Below are 27094 nucleotides of genomic sequence, written 5' to 3' on the forward strand. Positions count from 1 at the left end.
ACAAATATTACGTACTATGATTGTAGCAATGTCTTGCAAATGGCCCCTACTCCAATAGACAACACAACAACCTCATTTCTTCTCTTTTGATATTTAACCATGTAAGACATCCATGACTACTATCCCATTACATGTGTAACCTAATCGATTATATGCCTTAGGGTTTGGAGTATTTATCACTTTTCCTTATTTTTTCAAGGCATTTTGAATAAAAGGCCACAAAAAATTTGCATTCTACCTCAAACCTAATTTGGGAACACTTGCTTCAAAAATTCTTGAACCTCAACTAATAGTCTCTAAAAAATCATCTCATTGTTCCTAGGATTGAAAAAGAACCTAAGAATACGGGGTCTTTGTATACATCTTTTAGCTCTATTTCAATTGTTATAGGCATAATACTAATTTTATTCCATGTCTCTCTATCTGCACATAGACCAAGCTACAATGACGCCTCTTCATAAGATTTATGAAAGACACATTCTCCACTTCTTAAAACACGTTCATCTCATTCTCCTCTCATTTGTTTGCTCTTCCCTCTACCACGGAGTGTTGAACTTTATGTTGTTCTTTTCATGCCTCTCTCTCTCTCTCTCTCTCTCTAGTTAGGAAACCAATGATCATAGGATTTGGGACAACCCCATAAGGACCTATGACATATGGGAACATGTGGTGGTCTTGGAGCCATAAGCGTTGAACCATATCAAGGGAACTAATTATCCCTTTCATTATGTGAGATTGAGATGTCCTCAAGACTATTGGTGAGGCTAACCTCTCTTATTCATATTTGTTATTCAACTACCAATGTATAACATAAGCTAACATTAGGTGGTATGGAACACTAATGATACATTATGTTTGTCTTGTGTCCTTATCTTGGAAGTACTTGGTACGTTGTCGTGGAGATTTGCGGCCATAGTGAGAAAACCGAGGCTAATGGGAATATCGGCGGGGTGCAGCGTGAGCACTCACCCTTGTATACCCGTGTAAGATAACGGGGTGCCTTTATGGCGCCGAATAGGAGTTAAGTTGGGACAGAGAATCCCATGTAATAAGGGATTTATCCCACATTGTAACGTTCCTCGATCCTTGAACTATAAAAGGAAGGGAGGGTCCCTTGTAAAAGGGTTGCCCATTTTGAGTTAAGAGGGTATACCACTTAGGTCTAAAGTAAGGTAGCTTTTCTCTTCTTTCTTTCTTTCTTCCTTCCTTACTTTCTTTAGGGTTTAGTCCGGTTAAGAGCTTGCATGTCCTAAGGGGTTTTTGCTTCTATTTTGTCTTCTGTGCAAGACCCCGCTCGGCATGACAAGCCCGAGAGCTCCCTGGTCGGTAGCTTGGCAGCAAACTGTTGTTGTAACCTAACCTACCTTGGTCCGGCTCAAGGCTAGAGTTGTATCTTGCTTTTGTATATATATATATATATAGTGAAGTTCTATGCATTTGTGTCTGTGTCGGTGTCTTTGGAGTTCCTTCTTTCTGGTTTCTGTACATAGGATGTGTGTGTCTAGTAAGTGTTGTGTGCGCGCCCTTTTCCCTCTCTCATTCGGTTACTCTCGGTACATATCTGGAAACGCTCTCGTTGGTGCCCTGGCCGATCGCGGGAAACAGTGAAGCTCGACCTTCCATGCTCCGTCTGTCTCTGGTCCAAGACCCTTGTGGTCCCGCCCCGAATCTAACACGCACGCGTGGATTACCTCGACAACGCTTAAGCACCCCTAATCCATTATTCTCCTTAATATGTTATTCTTTGATCGCCATTAGGTCAATCCATAATATCTACCTGTCATAACATTAATCCTTTGGTAAACCCATTTGATGGCTAGTGTTTTGCCTATAAAAAACAAATAACACCTTTGTCATAACATTAAGAAAGGTTTGAGGATATCTTTATTTGCCATTGCAATATCCTCAGATTCTGCATTTGCCATATTATCATTATTTTGGGGGGGGGGGGGACGTTCTTTGTTAGATAAGCAACAACATGGAGTGTAGCCCATTATTGATATGACATGTCCGCCTCACCTAGGGTCGTCGTGATCTATGCATATACATTTTTTTGCACGATTATACCATCTTTGCCATCCTAAGTTTCTCTAAAACTGTCAATGAGCACTAACTTATCCACGTTCCATTATGGATAAGAACTATTCATCTTTACTCTCTCCCTCCCTCCCTCCCTCTCTCTCTCTCTCTAGATCTTAAGTTGTAAGCATTAACTTGAAGTAATTAAGCTTCAAATAAGTATAAAGGCTATATAGAAGTTGGCACTCACCCAACCAACGCAAAAAGCCTTGACAGGTTTCTCAACTAACTCAGGTGGCATTGTATAGGTCAACTTTGTGATCGGGGCTCATTACAACTTTATTATCATCCATACATCTAAAGATTGATAGGGTCTGACACTTGAAGAGACATAAAAAAATGAGTGAAGGAGCATTTGAGCCATAAATGGAGGTACTTATTGTGAAGTTATGTAGGTACAATTGATCAGAATTCTCATAGTTAATTGACTATCAAGATGACAAAGTAATTGTGCAAATGAAAAATCAACAATCAACAATAGGAGGTAATAATGGTTTCAAGTGAAGATAGGAAGTTTGCATGAATGATTGCACGCACAATCAAACCACAAAGTCTAGAATGTGGCCAACATTGAGAGATTAATTAGTTGTTACTTCGGCATATAACGACTAATTACAAATGACATATAATACTATCTAAACTAGCATTTCATTTATCCACGTTTTGATAGTTTGATCATATTCATGTTCGACACAAGCTCCACAATATTAAACCATAGTGATTAGTTATGTAATGCAAAACTTAGGACATATAGATGATAAAGCTACAATTGTGATAATATACCATTGCTTAAATATTAGTATCAAAAAATAGGTAATCTACCAAAAGTGAATCTTTGAAATATGTCGTACTCATGCAATGGCTTTAATGCATTGCATTTATCATTTGTGCTATTTGTTGTGGTAATATGTATATTTTATCATTTATGCTATTTGTTATGGTGATGTATTATTTTATCATCTATTTGTTATGATGATATGGCATGTATGAGTAGCAAGGGATTTGCTCATAATCAATATATAGGTTAAACCATTGGGTAGATCATAAATAAGGGAGACTTGATTGGTCATAATCAAAATTTAGGTTAAACAATTGGGCAATCATAAATGAGGGAGACGAAGATATCATAATGTGCCAAATTCATAATCAAACTAATCATAATGTGACAATTTCATAATCACCTATACTTACATGAATGGACATGTTAATGACCAATTTGGCACGACATAGCTCAAGGATTTTAGATTTCATTAAAATCTCTCATACTTTTACTTGAAATAAAAAGGATTTCCAACAATACTTGCATTGTTAGCTTTTTCAAAGACCACTTCCAATTACATCCCAAAGGTAGAATAGATTTGAATTATATTAAAATACTTCACTTTTTCCAAAGGCTAATTGCCTACAAAAGCTAGAATAGAGTTCAATAATAGAATTGTGTCTTGATGGAGTAGAAAGTTCATTCAAAGACATACCATGAATTTCGTCCATAATGGACGAGGTATTTATGGAATGTTGAGGAATCAACTAATTTGTTAAAAGAGATAAAAACGTCTACAATTTCGGATAGGAGCGCCTCTATACCCTTCACAATCACGACATGAGCAACAACAAGACTTATATATCACAATGATTTGTATTCACCAAAATTCAAGATAATCATCATTACTTTCCTTGTATGATTAGAACAAGCTCGACATTGTTGATAGTAACGTGCAAGGTAAAGATATTGATTATGCATATGTACCATTGACTTTCATCCATCATGACATCTTAAATAAATGGAAAGATTTAAATAAACCCCCTTGGAAAAAATATGTACCATTGAAGACAATAAGGGATTCGTAAGTTTCTACATACAATGATATGAGTTGGGACTTCACACGATGCCTTCAAACCTAAACTATTCACACTCAAATTAGTGCTTTGCTTTGATAAAAGTGATGGTCAATCATATTTAATACTCTCATGTACACAAAATATCTTCCTACAAATACTTGAAAACGTTGTCTAATGCCACAATGATATTTATTACATCATTCATCATGGAACTACACAAAAAGCCATGGTAGGCATTGAGTACTCAAATACATTTGTATATATCAATAGTTTTTACCTGAGGGTTGAATTTGGGGTTGACCAGAGTAAAAAGCCGAAGGTGCCTCATATTTGTATTTGTGACGATGGAGATTCAAAACTGAAATTTTATCTAATTAGGTTTAAGGTTGACATTGACTCGACTAACACCTTGAGGGCCAGCGACCTTCGCAACATTAACAAACCCAACAACTTCTTCCGCATCACGAGCTTCATCTTTGGCATCAACAAAGTTTGGGTCACCCTCATCAATGGCAGCACAAGCATTTTCCTCATCAAATTGTTCATTGGCATGGCCAACCCAAGTGAACTTCCCACCATGACCTTCTTTCTTCGGATTCCCGTAGACACCCGAGGCAGGGCGACGATCTCGTCGTTCAATGCCCATTTTCACTAGTCGGGTGTGGATATAAGCATCATGGTGGTGAGGTGGAAGGTGGGAGGTGGGGTGGGCGTCACCTCTCTCATCTAGAGGTATAGGTAAAGAAGGAGGTTGTTGAGGCTCCTCCACATTCATGGTCTCTTTCTTCTTGTTCACCATGTCCTCTTGGGCCATATATTATAGAGCAAAACCTTGATGGGGTAAAAACAATTGAAAGGAACCAGTACTAACAAAAAAAAATCAGAAGATTGCCTAGAAGAAAAAGTAGAGAGAAGTAGAAAGGATGGTGAAATAGGAGGAATAAGAGAACATGAAACCGACAAGATTATACAAAATTAGCAAGTATGAACACCATGCAATAATTAGTTGTATTAATTCTAATGTATTTTAGAGAGTTCATGAGAACATGCGTGCACCTTTGTGTGTGTGCACATGGGGAGGATTCTCATGTCAAATTTTGGTCTTTGTATTTTGGTTGTCATTGATAAATCCAAGTTATTGTCATTTGCTTCAGCCTCACAAATGTGTGTGTGTGTGTGGTGTGTGTTTGAACAATATTCCGTTTCTTGTTTATGATTGCAAGTTATTGCCAATTGCTTTCGTATTCATGGTTGTGAGCCTTCCTTGATTGATTTGAGTTAGTTGGACACTAGAGATCTTATAGAATGCATGTTTGTTGTTGTTTTGGCTAGAAGTACTAAACATCCCATATGCCATTTAACTTATAGTATGAACATATCCTTAATGTTGCTAACAACATGTTCTATATAGTGATGCTATGATTTGTCCCGATGGTTCTTTATTGTTAATATGATAATGCCTTGTTTCCATTTCAGTGGTTCCGTTATCAATTGATCGTGACTCCATCTCAAGGCTCTCCTTGTTTATGCGAGTAATTTGTCTTAAAAATAAATGCACTCATATGGGTTTCGCTTTTTATATTGTGGAAAATGTTGGTAGACCATTTCTTATAACCAAAACATGAATGTGCACACGACATGAAAACATCTTATGATGCATAGTTTATGAAGACTTTTGAGATAATGCACACACGTGAAGAATTCGACAATAACAATATGATTGACAAATCAACGTCTACATATTTATGACCTCTATCTCTTTATCATGTTTACTGTATATCCAATAGCACAAGTAAAGTGAAGTCTTGTTATTGTGGTCTCCAAGAATCCAAACAATGTAAATTGTGACATGGTACACTCTTAGTAACTTTTCTAGCATTGTCTCCAAACTACCCATTTTGCTCTATTGGCATACCAATTGACTTGCAACCCGTTGATTAGAGTCGTCGTGTATTTACTAGGTGTTAACTGTATTTCATTGAAAAGAATGGCGATATCACTTCTATGGATATAATTGCCATGTGCCCACCAAAGTATTTAACATCAATATATTTACTTGGCTTTCTCTTTTTTAGATTATAATGCAATATATTGTGATCCACTTTAAGTATAATGAATTCCATATTTAGTATTGATCACGAATAAGATTTAATCAACTTTGTGTGAAGTATGAACATACATACTTTTAGCATTACAATGGATATCTATAAATAGAAACGAGAGACACAAAATTCCAAGTAAATTTGCGTGTTAGCTACTCTAAATATTTACGCATGCCACAAGAGCCATTCAATGTTTATTGTCTCATGACATTATCTATGACACTTATCTCTTAGGAGGTTGACTAATGACCAAGATTTTATGTAATTTTCTTTTATAAGGCTTGAATGGCTCCAAGTCCATGATCTTGTGTCATTTAACAATTGACTATTTCTTTGATGGTTCCTCCTCCCCCTAAAAAAACTAAAACTAAAACAATCCTCCAAAGTATTTGCATCGTTTTATTTGTATTTTGGCATCATAGTTTTCATGATTATTCTTGCATTTCACCATTTTTTTTTTAAATGATAGAAGTGATCATGTGTTCGATTGGGGTTGTTCAAAATGCCTAGCCACAAATATGTTGCTCGTAAAAAGTAAGTTTATACATGCATCAATACATTCTTGTGAAGTCATTTCATCCACAATTCATCAATTCAACTATAAGTAATGCATTTCATTTTTCGAATCCTTAAAGAGATTTTGGTCATACTTCACATTCTATGTTTGATGCAATTAGGATAAATCATTATTGTGTAAATTGTGGGGTAAGTGCATCTTGAGGTGAAATAAGCAGGGTTTTGAAGAATGATAGAATCTAGGAGCTAATTGGATAATCATAGAAACTAAAGATGTTATGAGTGATAGGTTGAGTGATTAGAGGCTTCAAATGAGTTACAAGGCGGGGACTAACAAATATAGTTCGATTACATATTCAAATGGAGAGAATTGTTTGTTATAGTGTAGTAGTACCATTACAATAATTGAAATGGCTTAATTACATCCTAAAAACTTGAAAGTTCCATTAATATTTTATCCTCTTACGGACATGAAAGAGTTGGTTTGTATTGTTGCATAGGTTTCAGTAGAGATGGTGTTACACCCTTTAAGCTAGATGACTTTTACATCTTCGTAGGCTTTGAAAAACCTTAATAGTTTCCCCAATTGATTAATCTCAATCCTACCTTACCCATTAGGTCTCCTCCTATACGTAGCTATTAAAGAGCATAATGATTGTCACATGAGAAAAGACAAACATATGGGCAAAAATATCCTAACAACCATAGTTGTTGTAGTTCTAGTGTAAATAAGTGCCTTGAAAATATTTAGAAGTTTGAAGAATTGATAGAAAGAGCATAAATGGTTAGAGCATAAGCTAATCAATAAATGATTCACATAAAAGAATCATATTTAGTGATAATGTAACTCGTAGGTAAACTCAACAGACCACAAGTAGCTACTATATGAAGATATGGAGAGGGAATTTCAAACTATCAAATACGATTACTAATAAAACAATATATGTCAAATAGTTGATAGTTAAATCAAGAAGGTCATCGAGTTATAAACTCCATTTATTATAAGGTTGTTAAACTTGTACTATGATAATATTGCTATCAAATTTGGATTACGTTGGTAAGATTCTCAAAATTGTGGTTGATTTCATAGAATCAAAATTCAAGTGAAAAATAATTTCAATAAGTGATGGGATTCATATAATTGATCATCAAATAGATGATCCAAGGGGGAAGATCAAGAGTTTGGTTCTTGAGAGATACAATACAAAAGATTGCGTGGAAGATCAAATATTTTGCTTGTCCAATTTGCGCGGAAGATAAAACTAGTAGAGGTTATATAACAATTATTTTAACATACAAATCATTATATATACTATATATTAAGAGACAATGAATGATTTTGAAGGATAAATTCTTCACGGGAAGTTACGGCCAATTGATAGTATTATTGGGATTCAATAAATCAAGTACTTGTAATTAGTACTCAATGATAATGGTAATATAACAAGTTTTGTCATGTAGTATTATGTGGGAAAGCTAGGCTTGTATATTGGGATATTAGTAAGGCTAAGGAGCTCAATATGTAACCATATTGCGTAATGGAAGATTCCAAACAAGGCTTTTGGGAGTGGACATCAATAATCACGGTTCAAGATGTCCCACTATGTTTTCAAGGATGAAATTCTCTTGAAGGGAAGGTTATTGTAAGATGATGCGTTAAGCTAGTGGTCCTATCTACTTAGCATATGAAGGGAGTACCTATTGTTGATTCACTGTCAATGGTAATTTGGGTGGGTAAACACCCTATATAGTGTTTGCAAGATAAACAAGAGAGGGTGCCCCAACCACTTTGGATTGTGCCAATGAAGCAAACTAGCTCACTTGGCAAACCATTTTCCTAACCTCACACTTACACTCAATTAAACAACAAATAATACACTAATGAAAAAGGCTTAACATGTGTCTTCACCATTGATTGATTGCTTGTTAAATTTGAAGCAACACAAGTAATTGGTTATCACAACTTGCTCTTATTAATTAATGACAAACCAACCACGCACAATTACAAGCACTAAAGCTCAAATACTCAACACATAGATTGAAAGTTTTGGCCATGGCCTAAAATGAGGGTCAAGGTTGGAGAGAGAGTCATGTTTTTGAACCATACAATTGAAGGGTAGATGATTCTCATTATTGAAAGACATACATTTGCAAACTCAACCATGTGTTTTCATGTTGGGAGAACTAAGGTTAAGGCATTCTAGTGGTAATCACTAAATTATGAACATGTTGTTTCCACTTGCATGATGATAAAAACTAAAAATGGAGCTAGGAACATATAATATTGCATCCTCTTAGGTCTTGCATATGCACAATAGTTTTTTAATTGTTGAAGTAAGCTTACTATTGCAAAATATTAGAGTTTGAAAGATGATTGTATATTTCTTTGCAGCAAACAACAATAATAAGTCATAAAATAATCAACAAATAAGGAAAAGAAGAGAAGGTTGTTAGGATTGCTTATATTAGTTGAATCAATTAAAATATTATTATTCTCTCATCCGTCGAACCGTTGTAGATTGTGTCATTGTGTTATATTCAAAAGTTGACAATGTCAGCAACATGACAAAAATAAATGTGAAAGTTTCAGTAGTCTAACCTCTAACTATCATATATTATGTCCAATGCATGTATATGTGAATAATTAAACTTATTATGCCTTCTTCACAAGTATATAATTGAGAATTCCCTTCAAACCACAATGAGGTGCATCTTCATTATAAACTCAATAATGATAATTGATAGGACAACGTTGATGAGTTATCATGGCAACATCCAATTAGTTGAATAATTTATCCATTCAAATTATACATTCCATAAGCATAATCAGCATACAACATGTAATGATAATTGATAGGACAACGTTGATGAGTTATCATGGCAACATCCAATTAGTTGAATAATTTATCCATTCAAATTATACATTCCATAAGCATAATCAGCATACAACATGGATTGCCACTTGTTCTAATGTATAATAAGATGGAATGTTTTTTAGTCGACGAAGGTATCAAAATATTAGAGAAGCTAAGAATACAAATTATAAAACAATATTGCCATAAGAGAACTTAGTGGCATGTGCTCAAAGAGTAGTCCACAATTAAGCAAGCATCACTAGTTCAATATTTAGAAGAGACCATTGCTTCCATAATTGAAAAAATACCTCATTAAATAATTTGCGGAATTAGCTAATGAGATAGTCTTTTAACTTTCTTCTCTTTATTAATTCTAGGTTCATGCTTCTTTTGAGCCTCTCGGGGTTTGAGAGGCTACAATTATATCAAGTTTTGAACTTTCTTTTTAGTTTTAATTTTCGTTGGTCAGGTCCATCGATTCTTAAGGTATTCCAATATCTTGCCCAATTAGATTATGAAAACACAATATTTTTTAGATGGAACATTGTCAACTGTAATTGATTCGCTTCAACATTCTGCGGTTGACTCAAGTGGCTCATTAATATTGACCCCAACACATTAACTCGTTCTCAACAACCTCCACTCCTATATGTTGAATTTTAAGAAGAGTCTTCATGAAGATATAAAATTGCACATTCTATCTTGCAGTTGACAACGACTTGAATTTACACCAACCCACATATTGAGTCTTTTTTGCAACACTTAATTAGGAATGTCTCTTTGAAATCAAACTTAATTAATAAAAAATAGTGTGAAAAAAAGAAATGAAACAACCATTCAATGTGTTAAATGTACGCCTTCTGTGATTCCATCAAAAAATTCATTACACATGCATGTACATATGCATTCTTTCAAGTATTATAGGTAAAGCTTGGTCACATGATGCCCCACACACAATATCTTGATAGGATTCAATAAAAAAACATGCAAATGCAATTCATAATTACTTCATACTTCAATTAATTACAAACACTCGCTACTCCATGCATTAAAATCAAACAAACTCCGCATATTCGGTTCAACTCTATTCAATCAGAAATATCATTACATATTTATGTGCACATACACGGATACACATGCTTTCAAATGTTATAGGTGACACATCATCATGTGGTGCTTTGCAAACAATGTCTTCACATGGCCCAATAAAGACATACACATGCAACTTGAAACAATGTCCTACTTCAATAATTAGACAAACTCACTATCTTCGTGCATTGAAATAAAACATTAACATTACGTGTAACAAGTGTCAATGTTGTTGGAATGGCTCACTATGTTTGTGAATGTCTACAAAAGGTAACTAAAGAAAATGTTCTACAAGGCATATGTATTATAGAACTAGACAAAACAACACAACATAATATGATACCTACAAGAGGAAACTCTAAAGGCAATGGAATAACATTTGACCTAATGATTGTATACATTGTATAGAGGTGAAAGTATATCACCACATCTTCGCATCCTAACAATCAAATACATTGCCTGACACCATGCCAACAATGACCAATCATGCAAGAGAACATACAAAGCATACCTTAACCAATATTTAAGGGGTTTTTATTTTCCAAAAAAGGAGCTACTTTCCCATTAGTTAGGAGAGATTTTTACAGAAAGACTATACATAATACAAGTATATAATTGGGGAATCGCCCCCCAACTGAGTTCAAGAATATGAGACTACCTACATATCCTCTCTTACTTTCTACTGCAATTGAAATATGTCAAAATACCATGTGTAATTTTACATCATATACTCGTATATCCTTCCAACAAGCACTCAAATTTCCAAGCTTCATCGATGCACAACAAAGGTTGCAACAATATTAAATTTATCAAATAGGGTTGATCCTAAGGCATAATGGTACTCAATGGGAAATGTATGCTTCCTAATATCACCCAAAATTATGAGTCTTGATGCACAACAACGTCACACTGTCACAAGATAATTACTTTAGTTGAATAGGAAGGTTTTACAAGTCTATGATGTATTTTTGCATGTGGAAGAATAATTGTAACCTGATCGCAAATGGTCTCAAGTACATATTTCCAAGTTCCAACAAGCACTCAATTGCATTGAGCATTGATATGCACAATAAGGCAGCATCATAGTTGTTAAAAAACGCGTATTCTACGTTTAGAGTACGTTTTAGAATACTCTGAAGTATTCTACACGTATTCTACGTTTTAGAATACTCTGAAGTATTCTACACGTATTCTACGTTTTAGAACTGCCGATTTTTTAAATTTGACGTATTCTATGTATTCAACGTATTTAACAAGTATTTATCATTTCAAAAAATATTTTCTTTTTTTTGAAAAAAAAAACTTTAAAATTTAAGAAGCATTTAACATATTTTACAAGTATTCTACACGTATTCTAAGTATTTCACATACTTTATCTATAAAATACGTATTCTAAGTATTTAAAAAAAGAATTTAGAATAATTGTAGAATACTTAGAATACGTATTGTACGCGTATTTTATGCTAAGTATTTTACAACAATGGCCGCCGCGACGTTCGACGACAATATTACTTTATTCATGAAAGTCTATGATGTAAGTCTACACGTGGAGTTATAGTAATAGGCCTAGCTTGACCTCAAAGCAATACCATGATATAAAGGGTATACTTTTCCTACAAGAACTCAACTAGCACAACAAGGTGACATTTTAGACGGGAAGAGAGTGATGGGGATTAGCATCCCAAAATTCAAAAGGGTGTGCTATCATTCATGGATACACGGGAAGAAAAATATACCACATCAAACAAAAACAAAAACGTAAACAAAAACAAGAAAACCCCAAAAAATTAATCACTCGTTTAGGAGGCATAAACCCCTTGATTTAGTCTCAGATACCTAATATCATTATAACGTGGACTTCTTCGAGTCGGCTCGACTGTCGGCGAACAACAAGCGAAACACTTTGACCCTACATGCACTTTGACCCTACATACGTTTAACAAGGACGACTATGACGGGGAGTGGCTTCAAATCTCCTCCTCATTGGTGTCTTTGCCCCTCCCCGAAGCATGCAAAATGTGGCATCGGGAGCTGAAGAAAAGCTCACTGATGGCTTCAAGCATCGAGCGTATTGGATAGGCATCATGTGCAACAAGACCAGAGAGAGATTGCCGTATAGTTGGCCAGCTGAGGGTGGCCAAGTGAAATTTGAGAGAGAGAGAGAGAGAGAGAGAGAGAGAGAGAGAGAGATCATAGGAGAGTAAGGGCCACAGGAGAGGTATATGGTAATGCATGAAAGAAGGGGAAAAAACGTGAACATTTTTTGTGAGTCTTTTGGATGCATGTGGGGGTGGTCAAGACTCAAGACTCAAGACATATAGACTTGGGCTCCAAGGAAGCGTGATGGCCGTCCGATCAAGCGTAGAGTTTGGACGGTCCAGATTAAAAGGCTGCGCTCAAACATGAAAAATGCAGCGATCTCTGCGCTCGCTCGCCACCTTCTCCTTCTCCTTCTTCTTCTTCTTCTTCTCCTTCTCCTTCTTCTTCATCTTCTTCTCCTTCTTCTTCTCCTTCTCCTTCTTCTTCTTCTCCTTCTCCTTCTCCTTCTTCTTCATCTTCTTCTCCTTCTCCTTCTTCTTCACCATATTAAAGTTCCAATTAAGCTCTATGTTTTTTTTAGGGTTTCTCCTAAGCTCTCTGTTTCTTTTTTTTTAGGTTTTCTGTTGAGCTCTCTGCTTTTATGTCATTCTCTTGAACTCTCTGTGTTTTAGTGTTTCTGTTAAAACTCTCGGTTCTTTGAGCTTTCTCCGTGTCCTCTGTTTCTTTCTAGGGTTCCTGGGTACGCTGTTTTTACTATCCGTTTCTTATGGACACTCTGTTATATTTTTAGGGTTTCTGCGTTACCTGTTCTCCCCCCCCCCCCCTCCTTTACTAGTGTTTCCTAAATCTCTGCATTTTTGGGGTTCCTGAGATCCTCTGTTTCTTTTGTAGAATTAGCTGTTACTCTGTTTCCATTTCCTTCTGTTTTCTATGACGCTGCGTTTTCTAGCAGAAAAATCTGCTCCACGCAGACCTGGCTATGGGAATTTCCTTTCGTGGACTTCGAGCAAAGAAAGCTCATTTTACTCGCAGAGAAACCATGCAGACATGTACATCTTCAATCACATTCCATTCATCTCTGGTCCTTCCAATGCTCATGATCAGACGAATCTTCAAACCCTAAAACACAGAAAAAGTGCTCCGGACGATTCGTCACTAATGTTTATCTCTGCATCTAATGTAGTGGATATGGAAACTATATATACAGCAGAAAGAAGAAGAAGAAGAATCATCAGCAACAACATTATCAAAGAAATGAAAGTTTCTAATTCTTTTATGACAGGCCAGAAAAGATTTAATAAGCCATCAGAATTATATCCTCTTCTGCATGGTTCTTGTAATTTGTATGTCCGACCATATTCTCATTCGGTAGAAGAATTAGAGGTTGTTACCAATGAAAATGAAGATTCAGATATTGGTGGCCTTGGAGCAAATCAAACTGGGAGAATCAAATTAGCTAGGCCCAGTGTTAGTGATGGTTCAGCTAATTCTGATGGTGCAATTGGGTCAATCTCGAAGACCAAAGAAATGGCAGAGAAATTATCAACGATCAATGGTAGCAAAGTTTTAGATTCAGAGGAGGGTATGTGTATCAAGTCGGCAATGGATTTGACGAATCAAATGACAGAAAAAATAGCAACAAAAAATGGCACCGATGGAATGATGGAGAAGTTAGCAGCAACAGATAATATTAGCAGAGAAGTTGTAGATTTAAATGGTACACAATCGAGCCCAATGAAGAATTCTATCGGAGGAAGTTTGCTGGCTACAAAGGCTGGCCAAAAGCCTCGTATTGTTGTCTTAGGCACGGGTTGGGCTGCCTCTCGCCTTATGAAGGATTTGAATGCAAAAATGTGTGATATTGTGTGTGTTTCTCCAAGGAATCACATGGTCTTCACTCCTCTTCTTGCATCTACTTGTGTTGGTACCCTCGAGTTCAGATCTGTGGCTGAACCTATTGTTCGTATCCAACCCGCCCTCTCTGAATCGCCAGATTCCTTCTTCTTTCTTGGACGTTGCCTCAGTATAGATCCGCAAAATCACGAGGTATGGTTCTATTTGCGGTCCAATCAATCATAAACATTTTATTAGATCCATTCATGCTATATTGGATCTCGAGCATTTGGTTCAATCATCGTTATAAATATAGTCTAATTGGATCTGTTCATGCTATCTGGTCTTGATCATTGGACATTTGATCAACAAATTAAATATATTATAAGGTCATCTTCTCCTGCTTATAGGACCTCCATCCAAATTTGCTTGTCAATTATAAATATGTTATAAGTTATAACCATAGCATGTGAATGAGTCCAGCACAAGGGAGGGGGGTTAATAACAACCTTTTTTTTCTAGTATTGGTAACCATATCGTAGCAACGAGCATGGTGTAATTTAATTTGCATGTGAGTTCTGACACAAAATGGGGTTTAAAGTTCTCTTTTCATTGCATATCATTTACATACAATCTAGGTTCCCATGTAATTGGCATCATATGTGTCTTTTAGGGAAAGAAAGAGTCACTTTTATTCATGAGAAAAAACCCATATACAAAGAATTGATATGAAGGGTAAGTTACTCATAAATATGTAACGTCCATAAAAAGCTTTTTTGTACACAATCTATTTACATACAAAAAGCTCATGATTCAAGCAAATTATTCTGTATTTTTTAATCTCTCTTTTTTATATGTAACGTCCATAAAAAAGGCTTTTATTGTACACTTAATCTATTTACATGCAATAAAGCTCATGATTCAAGCAAATTATTCTGTATTTTTTCATCTCTCTCTTTTATATGTAACGTCCATAAAAAGCTTTTTTTGTACACATAATCTATTTACATACAAAAAGCTCATGATTCAAGCAAATTATTCTGTATTTTTTCATCTCTCTTTTTTTATGAGTCTTATTTTATACCTTTTGCTAACACCAGACATTTTTTATTTGTTACAAAGATTCGTTGTATAGCAGAGGGTAAGGATGCTCCTGGTGTGGATTCCAGTTGCAAGGACTTCACCATAGCTTATGATAAACTTGTTATTGCCGCTGGAGCACAAGCACTCACATTCAATATCAATGGTGTCGCGGAACATGCCATTTTCCTTAGAGAGGTTACAGATGCTCAAAAAATAAGAAAAAAACTATTGCTCAACCTTATGCTTTCTGACATTCCGGGTAAGCTGGGACTCAATGTTAAGAACGAGGTAACTTCAAATTGATTGTAGGCCTTGTATATGAAATCAGAACTTCACCTTTTGAATTTCATAATTAAGCATTCACAAGTCAGACATCTAATGACATGAAATGCAGTTATTTGTTTTATAGAAGCTGGTTGTTCAGAAAGGTCTTCTAATTATAGGCTATGTTCACTCGATCAGGGACTTCCGAAGCAGAAAAGAGGAGGCTTTTGCATTGTGTTGTTGTAGGTGGAGGGCCTACTGGTGTTGAGTTTAGCGGTGAGCTTAGTGACTTCATCCGAAGCGATGTTCACCAAAGATACTCACATGTGAAGGATTATATCAATGTTACACTCATCGAGGTATAAGCATATCGGCTTTTGATCAATGCAGTCTGACGTTTTAAAAATGTCAGAATATATTTTTTTATTGATTTCATCTGTTATCTGCTTGTTTTGTTAAGAAATTGTAAATGAACAAATTTCCAGGCAAAGGAGATACTCTCTTCATTCGATGTAAGGTTACGCATCTATGCGATGAAGCATCTAGAGAAGGTAGAACTGTAGATGAACAACCTTAAAACCTTTATAAGCCCCTCATCCCCACCCCCTAGAAAAGGGTTTTTTTAAATTCTATATGGTGTTGCAATTATTTTTTGGTTTTTTGACGAGGAACATATCTCACCGTGAATGTAGGCTGGAGTCAAATTAGTGCAAGGTGTTGTGAAGGATGTTCAACCCAAGGAGATTATACTTAGTGATGGATCAGTAGTGCCTTATGGCTTGTTAGTTTGGTCTACTGGCGTTGGCCCGTCTAGCTTTGTGAAATCTCTTCAACTGCCCAAATCTCGTGTTGGAAGGTAGCTACAACAGATGTAATTGCATAGTCTAACTGGATTGTTATAATCCTTTTCACTTCTTACCTAGTTCAAACTGCCACTTATTATTGTAGGAAAAAGACACATTTGAGGAATTTTGCTTTGCTTTATTATGCAGGATTGGTGTGGATGAAAAACTAAGGGTATCTGGCTTAGAAGATGTCTATGCGATTGGTGATTGTGCGGGGTTTATGGAGAGTGTAGGGAAGCCTGATTTACCTGCGCTAGCTCAGGTTAATTTTGTCTCTCCAATTCAAAATTGATGCATTCTCGAGACCAAATAGATTCTTGATTTTGAACCACGGAAACTTTTATGGGTTCTCAAGCCCGAAAGGCGGAATATGGAATATCATGTGGATTCTCATGACTGAACCACAGAATATTTATGGATTCTTGGGACTGATGTTATTCTGCTTCTATGAATGCTCATTTGAGTTGAATTGATGTTATTCAAGGTTGCTGAGAGGCAAGGCAAATACCTTGCCAAGGAGCTGAATAGGATTCTGAAAGCTGGTGGTGGACAAGCTGGGGCCAGCGGGTCCCTGCTAGAAGAGGGTCCTCCTTTTGTGTATAGGCATTTAGGAAGCATGGCCTCTGTGGGGAGGTACAAAGCTTTGGTTGATCTACGCGAAAACAAGGTGACAAGTGTTCTCAAGCTCTTATGAATTCACATTCTCACATGGCATGCACATCTTTAGATACGAAAAAACTAATGATTTGTACCAACCTTTATGATTCCCTGTGGCATCATAAATGAATCAACACAAATTGCTTGTCTGCATGCTTCCCACAACTTCCATGATTTCGGAAGGCATGAAGGTTTATGTATTAACACTAGATAACCACTAGTATCTATTAACTTATACCTTGCTGATGTGTCAAAACTTACATCATATATAAGGGTACGAAGAGTACTAGATAGCCTACTAGTATCTATAGGTTGTACTACCTTGTTGGCACATCGTCAATCAAGGATTAATGCATAAAAACTAAACACTTTATGCAAATCATACATAGAACTACAATGTTTGATTAATTTTATACATTAAAACTAATTCATTAGTGCAAACCTTTGTTAGAACTAGTTCATATATAGTAACACCTTGCTTGGCTCTTCATCAATCAAGATTTATTGCATTTTATCAATTACATTTGTACATATCTTTGTAAGGCGCTAATACATATACATTTTATTTGCTGAATATTTGTGTATTGCTGATTCCCTCTACCTTGTAAAGTGCATGGTTACATATCGTTGATTGACGTGGGAGTTTTTTTTACAGGACTCGTCGAGAGGAGTGTCATGGGCTGGTTTCTTGAGTTGGTTAGTATGGCGATCAGCTTATTTGACACGTGTGGTCAGTTGGCGTAATCGATTCTACGTAGCTGTGAATTGGGCTACCACTTTCATTTTTGGTCGTGATATATCGCGCATCTGAGCTTGGGCAGCTCTAGCTTGTCCAAAGGACATAGCTTAATTCTAGCATTTACCTTTCTTAATTTTTGCTAATGAAAAATAGTAATCATCAACAAAAAAAGACGATTCGGTCTTAATGAGATTACAATCCCAAAACCAATAAAAAGGGAGAGGATAGAAAAGCATGGGTTCTAACATTTTGCTAAAAGAGTGTTGGAAGAGTACTACATCATTAATGGGAGATCACACGTCATTCTTTTGAGATTTGTTAGGTAACTTGGCTCAAAGAGATGGATGGGCACAATGGCATTTTACAATGTTAATGTTTGGCATGCAATATAACAATGCTTTATTTGAAAATTTCACGATTTAGTTTGTACAATTTAAAATAAGATTGATTCTAGGAATGATAGAATTGCAACAATGCTATATAGTGAGAAGAAAACTCTATTTTTATTTCCTTTCATGGAGGCAAGTACAAAAACATTGGATTAGTTTCTATTAATCAATCAACATGATCAATGCCTTTGAAAAACACATGCATGGGTTAGTTTTTCCATGACTTTCAATTTTACGAAAGTAGGTGGCAAGCAACTAAAGCAATCCCCATGTTTTTCTTTCAAAGCCAACTTATGAAAGGGTAGGTGAAGCAATAATAACCTTTCAATGGTACTAATGAAAGAAGCATATATTTCCACATTGGCTTCACAAAACTAATAAGCTTGGAATGTACGTAGTCATAAATGATCATGGTCTATTTGGTTTGGTTCATGACTACTAGCTTTGGACGACATCCAGTATGGGGGTACAATATGCAAAGGTCCCAAAGATGGTGAATACATTTCTAATACCATCCTTTATCAATTGTGGACAAGGGAGTGTATTCTTTTCGGTTTATTCATCATTATATAGGAGGTTAGCATTGGTCAATCATGTTAGTAGCTTGATTGAAGCTTCTCATGATTCCTGAAATATTGATGTATGAAAGGGAGAGCCTTCGTAAGACATTATTAGGTGTTAAAGCATGGGCTATTACATGTAAAACATGCATATTGTGACTTCTCAACTTTGCGTATAGTTTCCTTGAACATGTGTGGGATTTAAAGAGTGTCACACTTTAATACAATTGGTTTCATTCGATCACATTCAGGTTTGGCTTTCCATATGTTGTCAATCCGGTCCACTCCTTACACACATTCCTCTCACACTCACAACTTGTGCACGCTCTCAATCACAAATAATTTATTAGCAAAATTGTTGAAGGTCAAGAATTACTACTAAAATCCACGGCTACCATAGTACTATGGGAAAAAAAAGTGATTCGGTTTTGGTATCACAAAGTCATATTTGACCTCGAGGGCGCAAATAAAACCTATCTATCTATCCATTTATCTATCTAATTGTCTCCCGATCGATAAGATGGGATACATGTCTATCTATCTCTCGATTGATCGATAAAATGGGATGCATATTGCTTTGATCTAAAGGTGGCAATCTATCCATCTACCTATCTATCAAATTGTATCTCGATCGATAAGACGGGATACATATCTATCTATCTCTCGATCGATAAACCAGGATACATATCACACTGACCCAAAGGAGGCCACATTGCCGGGGAGTGAAGTGAATACACTCACTTATTCTACTACTTCTTCTTCTCTTTACTATTCATTTTGAGCACATTGTTGTTACACAGATTCATACAGATATTATATAGCCATGTAATTGCAGTGTCTGCTCTAAAGAGCTTAAAAGCTTTCTTTAGTTATTTATTGGTGTTTCTGCTCCTGCTGCTGTCCCTCAGAGGCCATAGCCATAGCCACATCCATGGCTATGGCGCCCACGCTGAACGTCATGGAAGCGAATCGTCGCCTTCTCGAATACGTGAACTGGACGATCGAATCCATCGCCTCTCAGAACGGCGCAGCTCTCAGAGACCTCCTCGCCATATCCCCCTCCTTCTCTTATCGCGACAATATCGCCATGGCCCTTGACGTGGTTAAGGTTAGTCACTTTTCTTTCTGGTTAAGTGACCGACTCTAGCTCTTTTTTTTTTGTTTGAATCTGCTTTTTACTTGTTTATTCCATCTTAGGAATAATTTGTAGGAGAACTCGTTGTCTTCTTCTTCGTCTAGTTCGTTTAACTTCGAATCTGTTCTTTGCTTTTGTTCTTAGATGGAAATACGAACATATGCTTTTTATGATTATAGTTTCGTTTGTGTGTTAAAAAGTAACTTATTTGCTTCGCTCTTATCAAGAACTTCTAATATCTAGTGAAATCAATTTTATTTTCTGAGTTTGAGTAGTTTGTATTTGAATCTGTTATTCGGTTTGATCTTAGTTAGAAATCTGCTTTACTAGAAAAATGCTTCTGGTTTACTATTTTTGCTCTGATTAAGCTTAATAAGAACTCAGATTTCACTTTTGACCAATGTTTGTTCATTTTTTGCATGAAACCTGATCCTTGCTTAAAACATAGTAAAATGTTGGCCTTTGGCTTGATATCGAGTTTCTTGTTTACTAGGTAGCTAACTTCTGTTTTGTCCAATTTTAGTACATCCTTTGTATGAAACCTGATATTTACTCCAAACAAAGTAAGGATTTGGTTTGCTAGATAACAAACTCAATTTTTAGTTGGAATTTAGCTAATTTATGTATGAATTGGGTGTTAGCTTACTAGTTTGAAGATTTTTTTGACTTATTTTAGTTCGTTTATGTCTTATGTATGAATCTCATCTTTGCTTTAAACTTGTTAGCCTTTCGCGAGAGAAAGGGTATGTTTTATGGATTGCTTGATTGATATGTTTATGCTAAATATTGCCCTACAGCTACATGTGTAAATTTCATTGTACAGTCTTTGTTTATTTGGAGCCTTAGAATTTGAGTTGGCATATGGAAAACATTAGGGAATAGTAGTTCTAGTATGAAATAGAGAAAAGAACCAGCAATTAGAAAATGTAGCTCTGGTGGTTGAAATGACACCCAAGCCCTGAATTTTAATTATATGTGAAGATGCAACCACCGAATATGTAATGATAGTGTCCATTATTATGCAAATAATTAGTGAATATTCTGTAAAGAATAAATAACGGGGCCATATGCAAATATGCACTCAGTTTGTGTTCGTAATGTGTGTGGGTAAGGCATAATGGTGTAAGATGGATATTATGACACCTTCACTATATGAAGTGTATAAACCGTATGGCCATCACATGTAGAAAACTCAACATATGGCTCAACTAAGTGGTGGTTATGCTAATTACTCATTGTCTGTATCAAAATTAACCTGAAAGTCATAAATTGTTTGAAATAATATGTCAAATAATAAGGGCACTTTGCTCAACTACTAGTTTCACTAATGGAGATGACTTATTGTATTAAAAATATACCATAGAAAATATATAAAAAACATAAATTTTTTATGCCAAATCAACAATATGTCGGTCGTATTGTGGAGATCATTCTTAATAATATGATGAAATATGATCCCTCATGTGAGGAGATTGTTGGTCATATCGACATCTAAACTTCACCAATTAATCATTATGCTGAAGTTCAGATATAGATGCCTAATCATTAGACATTAGTATATTTACATATCTTTGCGATCATTCTTAATATGATGAAATATGCTCCCTAGCATGAGGTCATTGGTCCTTGCTGACAAAAGCTTCATATGCTGATCTACATCTGGTTTACTGTCTTAAAACTGCCATAAAAATGTCAAACTACTTGAAATTTGTATGCCAAATCATTAGTATGTTTAACTATAGTGGTGATCAGAATTATTAAAATTTAATACGATGAAATATGCTTCGTAATGCAATGAGATAATTGCTCATTGCTGACAAAGCTTCATATGCTTATCTACTTCTGAACTTCATCAATTATGCCAAAATTCAGAAATAGATGCCTGATCATTAATCGTTAGTATTTGTTCATATCATTGTGATCACTCTTAATAATATGATTAAATATGCTCCTTAGTATGATGATATCATTGCTCATTGCTGACAAAAGCTTCATGTGCTGATCTACATCTGAACAATTATGATGAAGTTTTTAACATGTTGGGCATGCACTCTTATTTGATCAATGAGGTCATTAAGATGTTTACAGTTGTATTCATGCAGGATGTCACCAGGATTGTTAAGCAGATTGATAAGCATGGCCAGGTAGCAGATATGTTGGCACAGCACATGCGTTGCATGCAGAGCTATTACCACAAAAACTATGTAGATTCATATAATGCCTTGGAAAAGTCAGCAAAGTATCCTGAATGGTTATATATTTGGAATTACTATTCAGCCCTGGCATTTAGTGTGTTTTATGTTTGATGAACATGACAATCTCTCTCTCTCTCTCTCTCTCTCTCTCTCTCTCTCTCTCTCTCTCTCTCTCTCTCTCTCTCTCTCTCTCTCTCTCTCTCTCTCTCTTTAGTTGAAAGTCATTTCCTATTGGATAATGCAAACATCGATATATCTACTCTTAAATATGTTCAGAAGTGTATGAATGCACACAGCATGCATGCTGAGCTCTCTTTCGGTTAACCATTTTTGGTGTGTGTCTCTCTCTCTATCTATCTCTATCTTTGTGTTCATCTTCCTCTTGAGTTTCAAATTTGCATCATGTCACTGAGAAATTCTTGGAAAGAATTGTCTGGTATATCTCTGGTGGGTGTGTATTTATATGGGACTGTAGCAAAAAAAGGAACACAATAGGTCACGTGCAACTCTTATGCTATCACATTGTCCAATGTTTTCTTAGACTCCGAAATCTCAGTGCATTTCTTCAAGAATTTCGAAATTGGGAGACTGCATGGGCAATGGATGCTCTTTATACTATGGTTTACGAGCTAAGGACATTGGCTGAAATGGTAAGATTCTTAAGATCCTCTTCAATCAATTCCATATTGTAGATTTTACTTTCAGATGTTTCCATTTTCTTGTGCTCCCGTAGGCGGACAGAGAAATGTCCATGTGTGGAAGGGTACCGGACAAGTTAAAAGGAGCAGGCTCATTTCTGATGAAGGTTTTTGGAGCGCTGGCTGTAAGTTTCTTTGATGTAGTCAGAATTTGTTTATTTTCTGCTCGCTGTAAGTAGTATGGCAAAATAAGATAGATACTTGACCTAGGGTGAATATCAAGATTCAGTGTGCATGCTCAATTTGTAGTTGGGATAAAAAGTAAATGAAATAGTCTTACAAAAAGACATTCTAAAAACGATCCAGAATTGTCTTAGTATATGTATGCAGAGAGGGAAAATTTTATTTGAATTTTCCAAACTCCAAACCAAGAAAATAATGATACTCTAGGGTGAATTTGAGGATTCAATCCTTATTACACTCCCATGCAAGAAGTATGATGACTTGTTAGACGGGCATGATAATTTAAGGGTCGAAGAAGGGTGAGTGCATTATTTTCACATAGAGAGTGTTTACTACAGGGTAATAACCCCCCTTGTTAGAAAGGAGTCACATACAAGATGATATGTTTGGTTCCATAGGTCAAAATCGGCCTCCTTGTGGACAGTAAAATAATTTTATCTAATCTAATCTCAAAATAACCATATACTAAGTTGGAATTACCGGTTACAGAGATAGAACCTACAGGATAAAAACACCTTCTGCTGATCAGAGGAACATGACCTTGATTACAAAACACAAGTTACATGCTCAAGTCTCCATCTCATCTGCCTTTTCATCTATGCAAACTGTCCTGCAGGAATCTTTTTATACCACAAACTTGGCTCCGTCATGAGATTTTTTTCTCTCTTTTTGGTTCTTTACTTTCCTGCAAAGGTAAACGGGCTTTGCCTGTATTACAGAAGACCCTTGCTATTATCCCAAATTAATAAGTTTCCATATAATGGAATATTTAATAAAAACCGAAAGAGCTTATTGCTACATCTTTCCCAGAGGTCTGAGCAATGATATAGTTATCTGAAATGAATAATGTTCAATTCTATTATTCTTCACAGTAAATAAGAATAAAATTATGTAAGCATATCTGATGACAAATGAGGCTAAAGAAAAGATATATGAATTGTGCATGCTGTATGGATTATGTGATAATTTTTTTGGATACCTTGATAACTTGGAAATGTGTATGAACTGATGTAATTCTATTTGTGATAGGCTTTTTGGATGCCATTATACTCTGGAAATGTTTTGCTGATGCAATGCTATACCTTTTGTATTGTCTTTAGGGGAAAGGTCCGAAGCGAGTTGGAGCTTTATATGTTACATGTCAATTATTCAAGGTGTATTTCAAGGTAAGAAAAGATATTAATTCACTCATTGTGGTCTGTTTATTGGTCTTTCTAAGGGGACAAATTTGGAGGTGGTGAGAACACCAGATTTGTACCATCTTGTTCCTTTATAGTATACATGCTGAGCCGTCCATCATTTTCACATTGCAGCTGGGTACAGTTCATCTTTGCAGAAGTGTGATACGCAGTATTGAAACAGCACGTGTTTTTGATTTCGAAGAGTTTCCAACCAGAGACAAAGTAAATGAGTTTTTTTGCAGCTGTAATCCTTTATCTTTCTTGTTTAACAAATTTATTCTGTGATCTTATGTTTCATAGGTAACTTACAATTATTACACTGGGCGCTTGGAGGTATTCAATGATAATTTTATTGCTGTAAGTCATCCCTCTGGTTGATCCTGTCTTTGATTATTCCATGACATAATATGGATGGCATATTGCTATAAGAACCATTACTGATGTTCACATACCATGTCTTCTTATGAGTTGATTGGCATAGGAATGGCACCATTTAGCTTCATGCTCACAATAAAGTTGATTTTTTTGCTTTGTTGAGCTCTCATTTAATTGCTAAGATTAATGAGTATGTTGCAGGCTGACCAAAAGCTCACATATGCACTGGTGCATTGTGCTGCATCAAAAGTTCAAAATGTAAGGTCAGGCGATCTAAACCTGAAATGTTGGCTGTTTCCGTTTTATAAATGTTATAGTTGTAAATGCCTCTGTTATAGTTGTAACTGCTATCCAGCTGTAACGTTTTTTGCCTTTATATCAAGTTTTTGTCCTCTATCTTAAGGTCATATCTATCTATCTCAATAATAGTCTTGGTTTCTTCCATATTGTCTAGTTTCTCAGATTAAATATAGTTAAAATAATGGGGTTTACAAATCTCTCAGGCGAGATTATATACATGTTAGCCATCATTTACTGATCAAAAGGTTCTTTTTGGAAATAGAATGATACTGAAGTATTTGATACCAGTAAAGTTGTCCCTTGGAATTCTACCAAAAGATGTTCTGCTTCAGAAATACAATTTGGTTGAGGTAAATTATTTATCATGTCGAATGTAAACTAATCCATTTGTATATATTCTGTAAGCTAACACCATTTATTTAAATTCCCTAAAATATGGCTGCTACTTTCTGCTCTCAAGGTTAAGTAAGATAGACGATAATATAACAAATGTGAAGTGGGCTTTCCTAACATAGCTGAGCCTGTCGCATAGTCAGGTCTACAGAGCTAGAAAGTCTAGATCAGATATGCATAGTCAATATACCAGAAATACATAGATTTGATATGAATGGATTCCCCATCAGCCAATTTTCTTGCTCATAACAACATGAAATGCATTATCAGTGATTTTTCAGTTAAAAAGATTTAAATACAAGAAATGTGATGACCAAATAGAAATTGATCCCCTTCAGTTATTTCAGATTGATGTACATGAAATACAGTCAAAATTGACGTTCTCAATTTTGCTGTTTTATCTTTGGGAGATAATCTTTATAATATTATTTGCAGTACTTAGATATTGTGCACGCATTACGAAGAGGTGATATAAGGCTACTCCGCCAGGCATTAGAGTCTTATGAAGATGAGTAAGTTTACCCTGCATCATCTAAACTATCTTCTCTTCTCCCTAACACTATCTGACATCTCATAAATGTTTCTTGGAAAAACAGATTTTTGAGATCAGGTGTCTATCTTGTTCTTGAAAAGCTAGAACTCCAAGTGTATCAAAGGTTGATGAAAAAAATGTGAGTGACTATTGAATTTCAATATACAGAGCTCCCTGTGGTCATTACTGACATAGACTTCCATCCACAGACACTTAATTCAGAAACAGAAGGATCCTAGCAAGGCACACCAGGTAAAAATGGATGTGGTAGTAAAGGCTTTGAAATGGCTTCAGATAGATATGGATATTGATGAGGTATGAAATTCCCTTGCGTCTATTTGATTTTATATGTTCATATATTCCTCTTTTCAAGGTATGACTGAATTGCAGGTTGAATGTATAATGGCCATTTTGATTCACAAAAATTTGATGAAAGGTTACTTCTCCCACAAAAGCAAAGTTGTGGTGTTGAGCAAGCAAGATCCATTCCCAAAGTTGGGTGGGCGACCCGTGAATCCTTGAGGCTTGACATTGCATAACAGTACTCTGCAGTTTATGAACGAAGCATGATGTTGAAACAAAGACCGACAAACAGGCTTATGGAGCTGAATGGATTTATCCATTTCTTGATGGGAAATGCCATGGCTAATAGTATTAACCCAACAAAGTGCAAAATTATAACAAAATGGGTTAATATGACATACTGCCAACTGCCACCATGTTCAGAGGATCTGGGCTTTACAATGAGATTCACCTCTTACACCAGATAGAGATATAATGGAACACTCAGTTGTTTTTCTAGAACAAGACTCGTGTAATATTATGAAGTCCGGCTTTTTCACTATTTTTCATGGTTGCACCTTGCAAAGCTTATGATTGTTTGTAATCCTGCTTTGTGCTAGTTTTTATGTTCTCCTTTCTTAAATAACGTGATTGTATAAAAAGGCAAATTTGAAGAGAAGCATCAAGAATGGTTGAATGTGACTAAATCAGTCTTTGGCACAATAATTGCAACATTTGCATTTCTTGATCAAAGTCATTTATGGCATATTTAAAAGTGATGCTGTTTTTTTAAAAAAGTATACACGGGACTATGTGTAACTGACATTTATCTCTTGGGAAAGTTGTTGAAACGTTAAAATACTTTCCTGCATGTTATTACCTAGACCAATTCATGTGTCACATTCCACTTGTCATACCAGACAGATCCAA

At 35.7% G+C, this 27094-nt stretch overlaps 2 protein-coding genes across 2 annotated transcripts; both read left to right on the plus strand.

Annotated features, from left to right (window-relative positions):
• Nucleotides 1-13375: 13375 nt before the first annotated feature.
• On the plus strand, nucleotides 13376-18351 carry LOC147858628 (internal alternative NAD(P)H-ubiquinone oxidoreductase A1, mitochondrial-like). The gene is made up of 8 exons (XM_087325982.1): nucleotides 13376-14566; nucleotides 15476-15695; nucleotides 15899-16059; nucleotides 16186-16251; nucleotides 16393-16556; nucleotides 16693-16807; nucleotides 17030-17212; nucleotides 17858-18351. The coding sequence occupies exons 1-8, from the start codon at nucleotides 13451-13453 to the stop codon at nucleotides 18011-18013; spliced, it is 2181 nt and encodes a 726-aa protein (XP_087182108.1). The 5' UTR covers nucleotides 13376-13450; the 3' UTR covers nucleotides 18014-18351.
• A 1388-nt stretch (nucleotides 18352-19739) lies between these two features.
• Nucleotides 19740-26810, plus strand: EER5 (proteasome family protein). The gene is made up of 13 exons (XM_087326342.1): nucleotides 19740-19998; nucleotides 22128-22264; nucleotides 22777-22870; nucleotides 22954-23043; nucleotides 24202-24267; nucleotides 24415-24504; nucleotides 24583-24639; nucleotides 24859-24920; nucleotides 25220-25307; nucleotides 25786-25862; nucleotides 25947-26021; nucleotides 26092-26197; nucleotides 26273-26810. The coding sequence occupies exons 1-13, from the start codon at nucleotides 19822-19824 to the stop codon at nucleotides 26402-26404; spliced, it is 1251 nt and encodes a 416-aa protein (XP_087182468.1). The 5' UTR covers nucleotides 19740-19821; the 3' UTR covers nucleotides 26405-26810.
• The last annotated feature ends 284 nt before the right edge of the window (nucleotides 26811-27094 follow it).

This window comes from Azolla caroliniana, unplaced genomic scaffold, assembly GCF_043228905.1.
Source record: "Azolla caroliniana isolate FFs.n. ecotype wild unplaced genomic scaffold, voAzoCaro1.0.p SCAF_10, whole genome shotgun sequence".
Taxonomy (NCBI): Eukaryota; Viridiplantae; Streptophyta; class Polypodiopsida; order Salviniales; family Salviniaceae; genus Azolla; species Azolla caroliniana.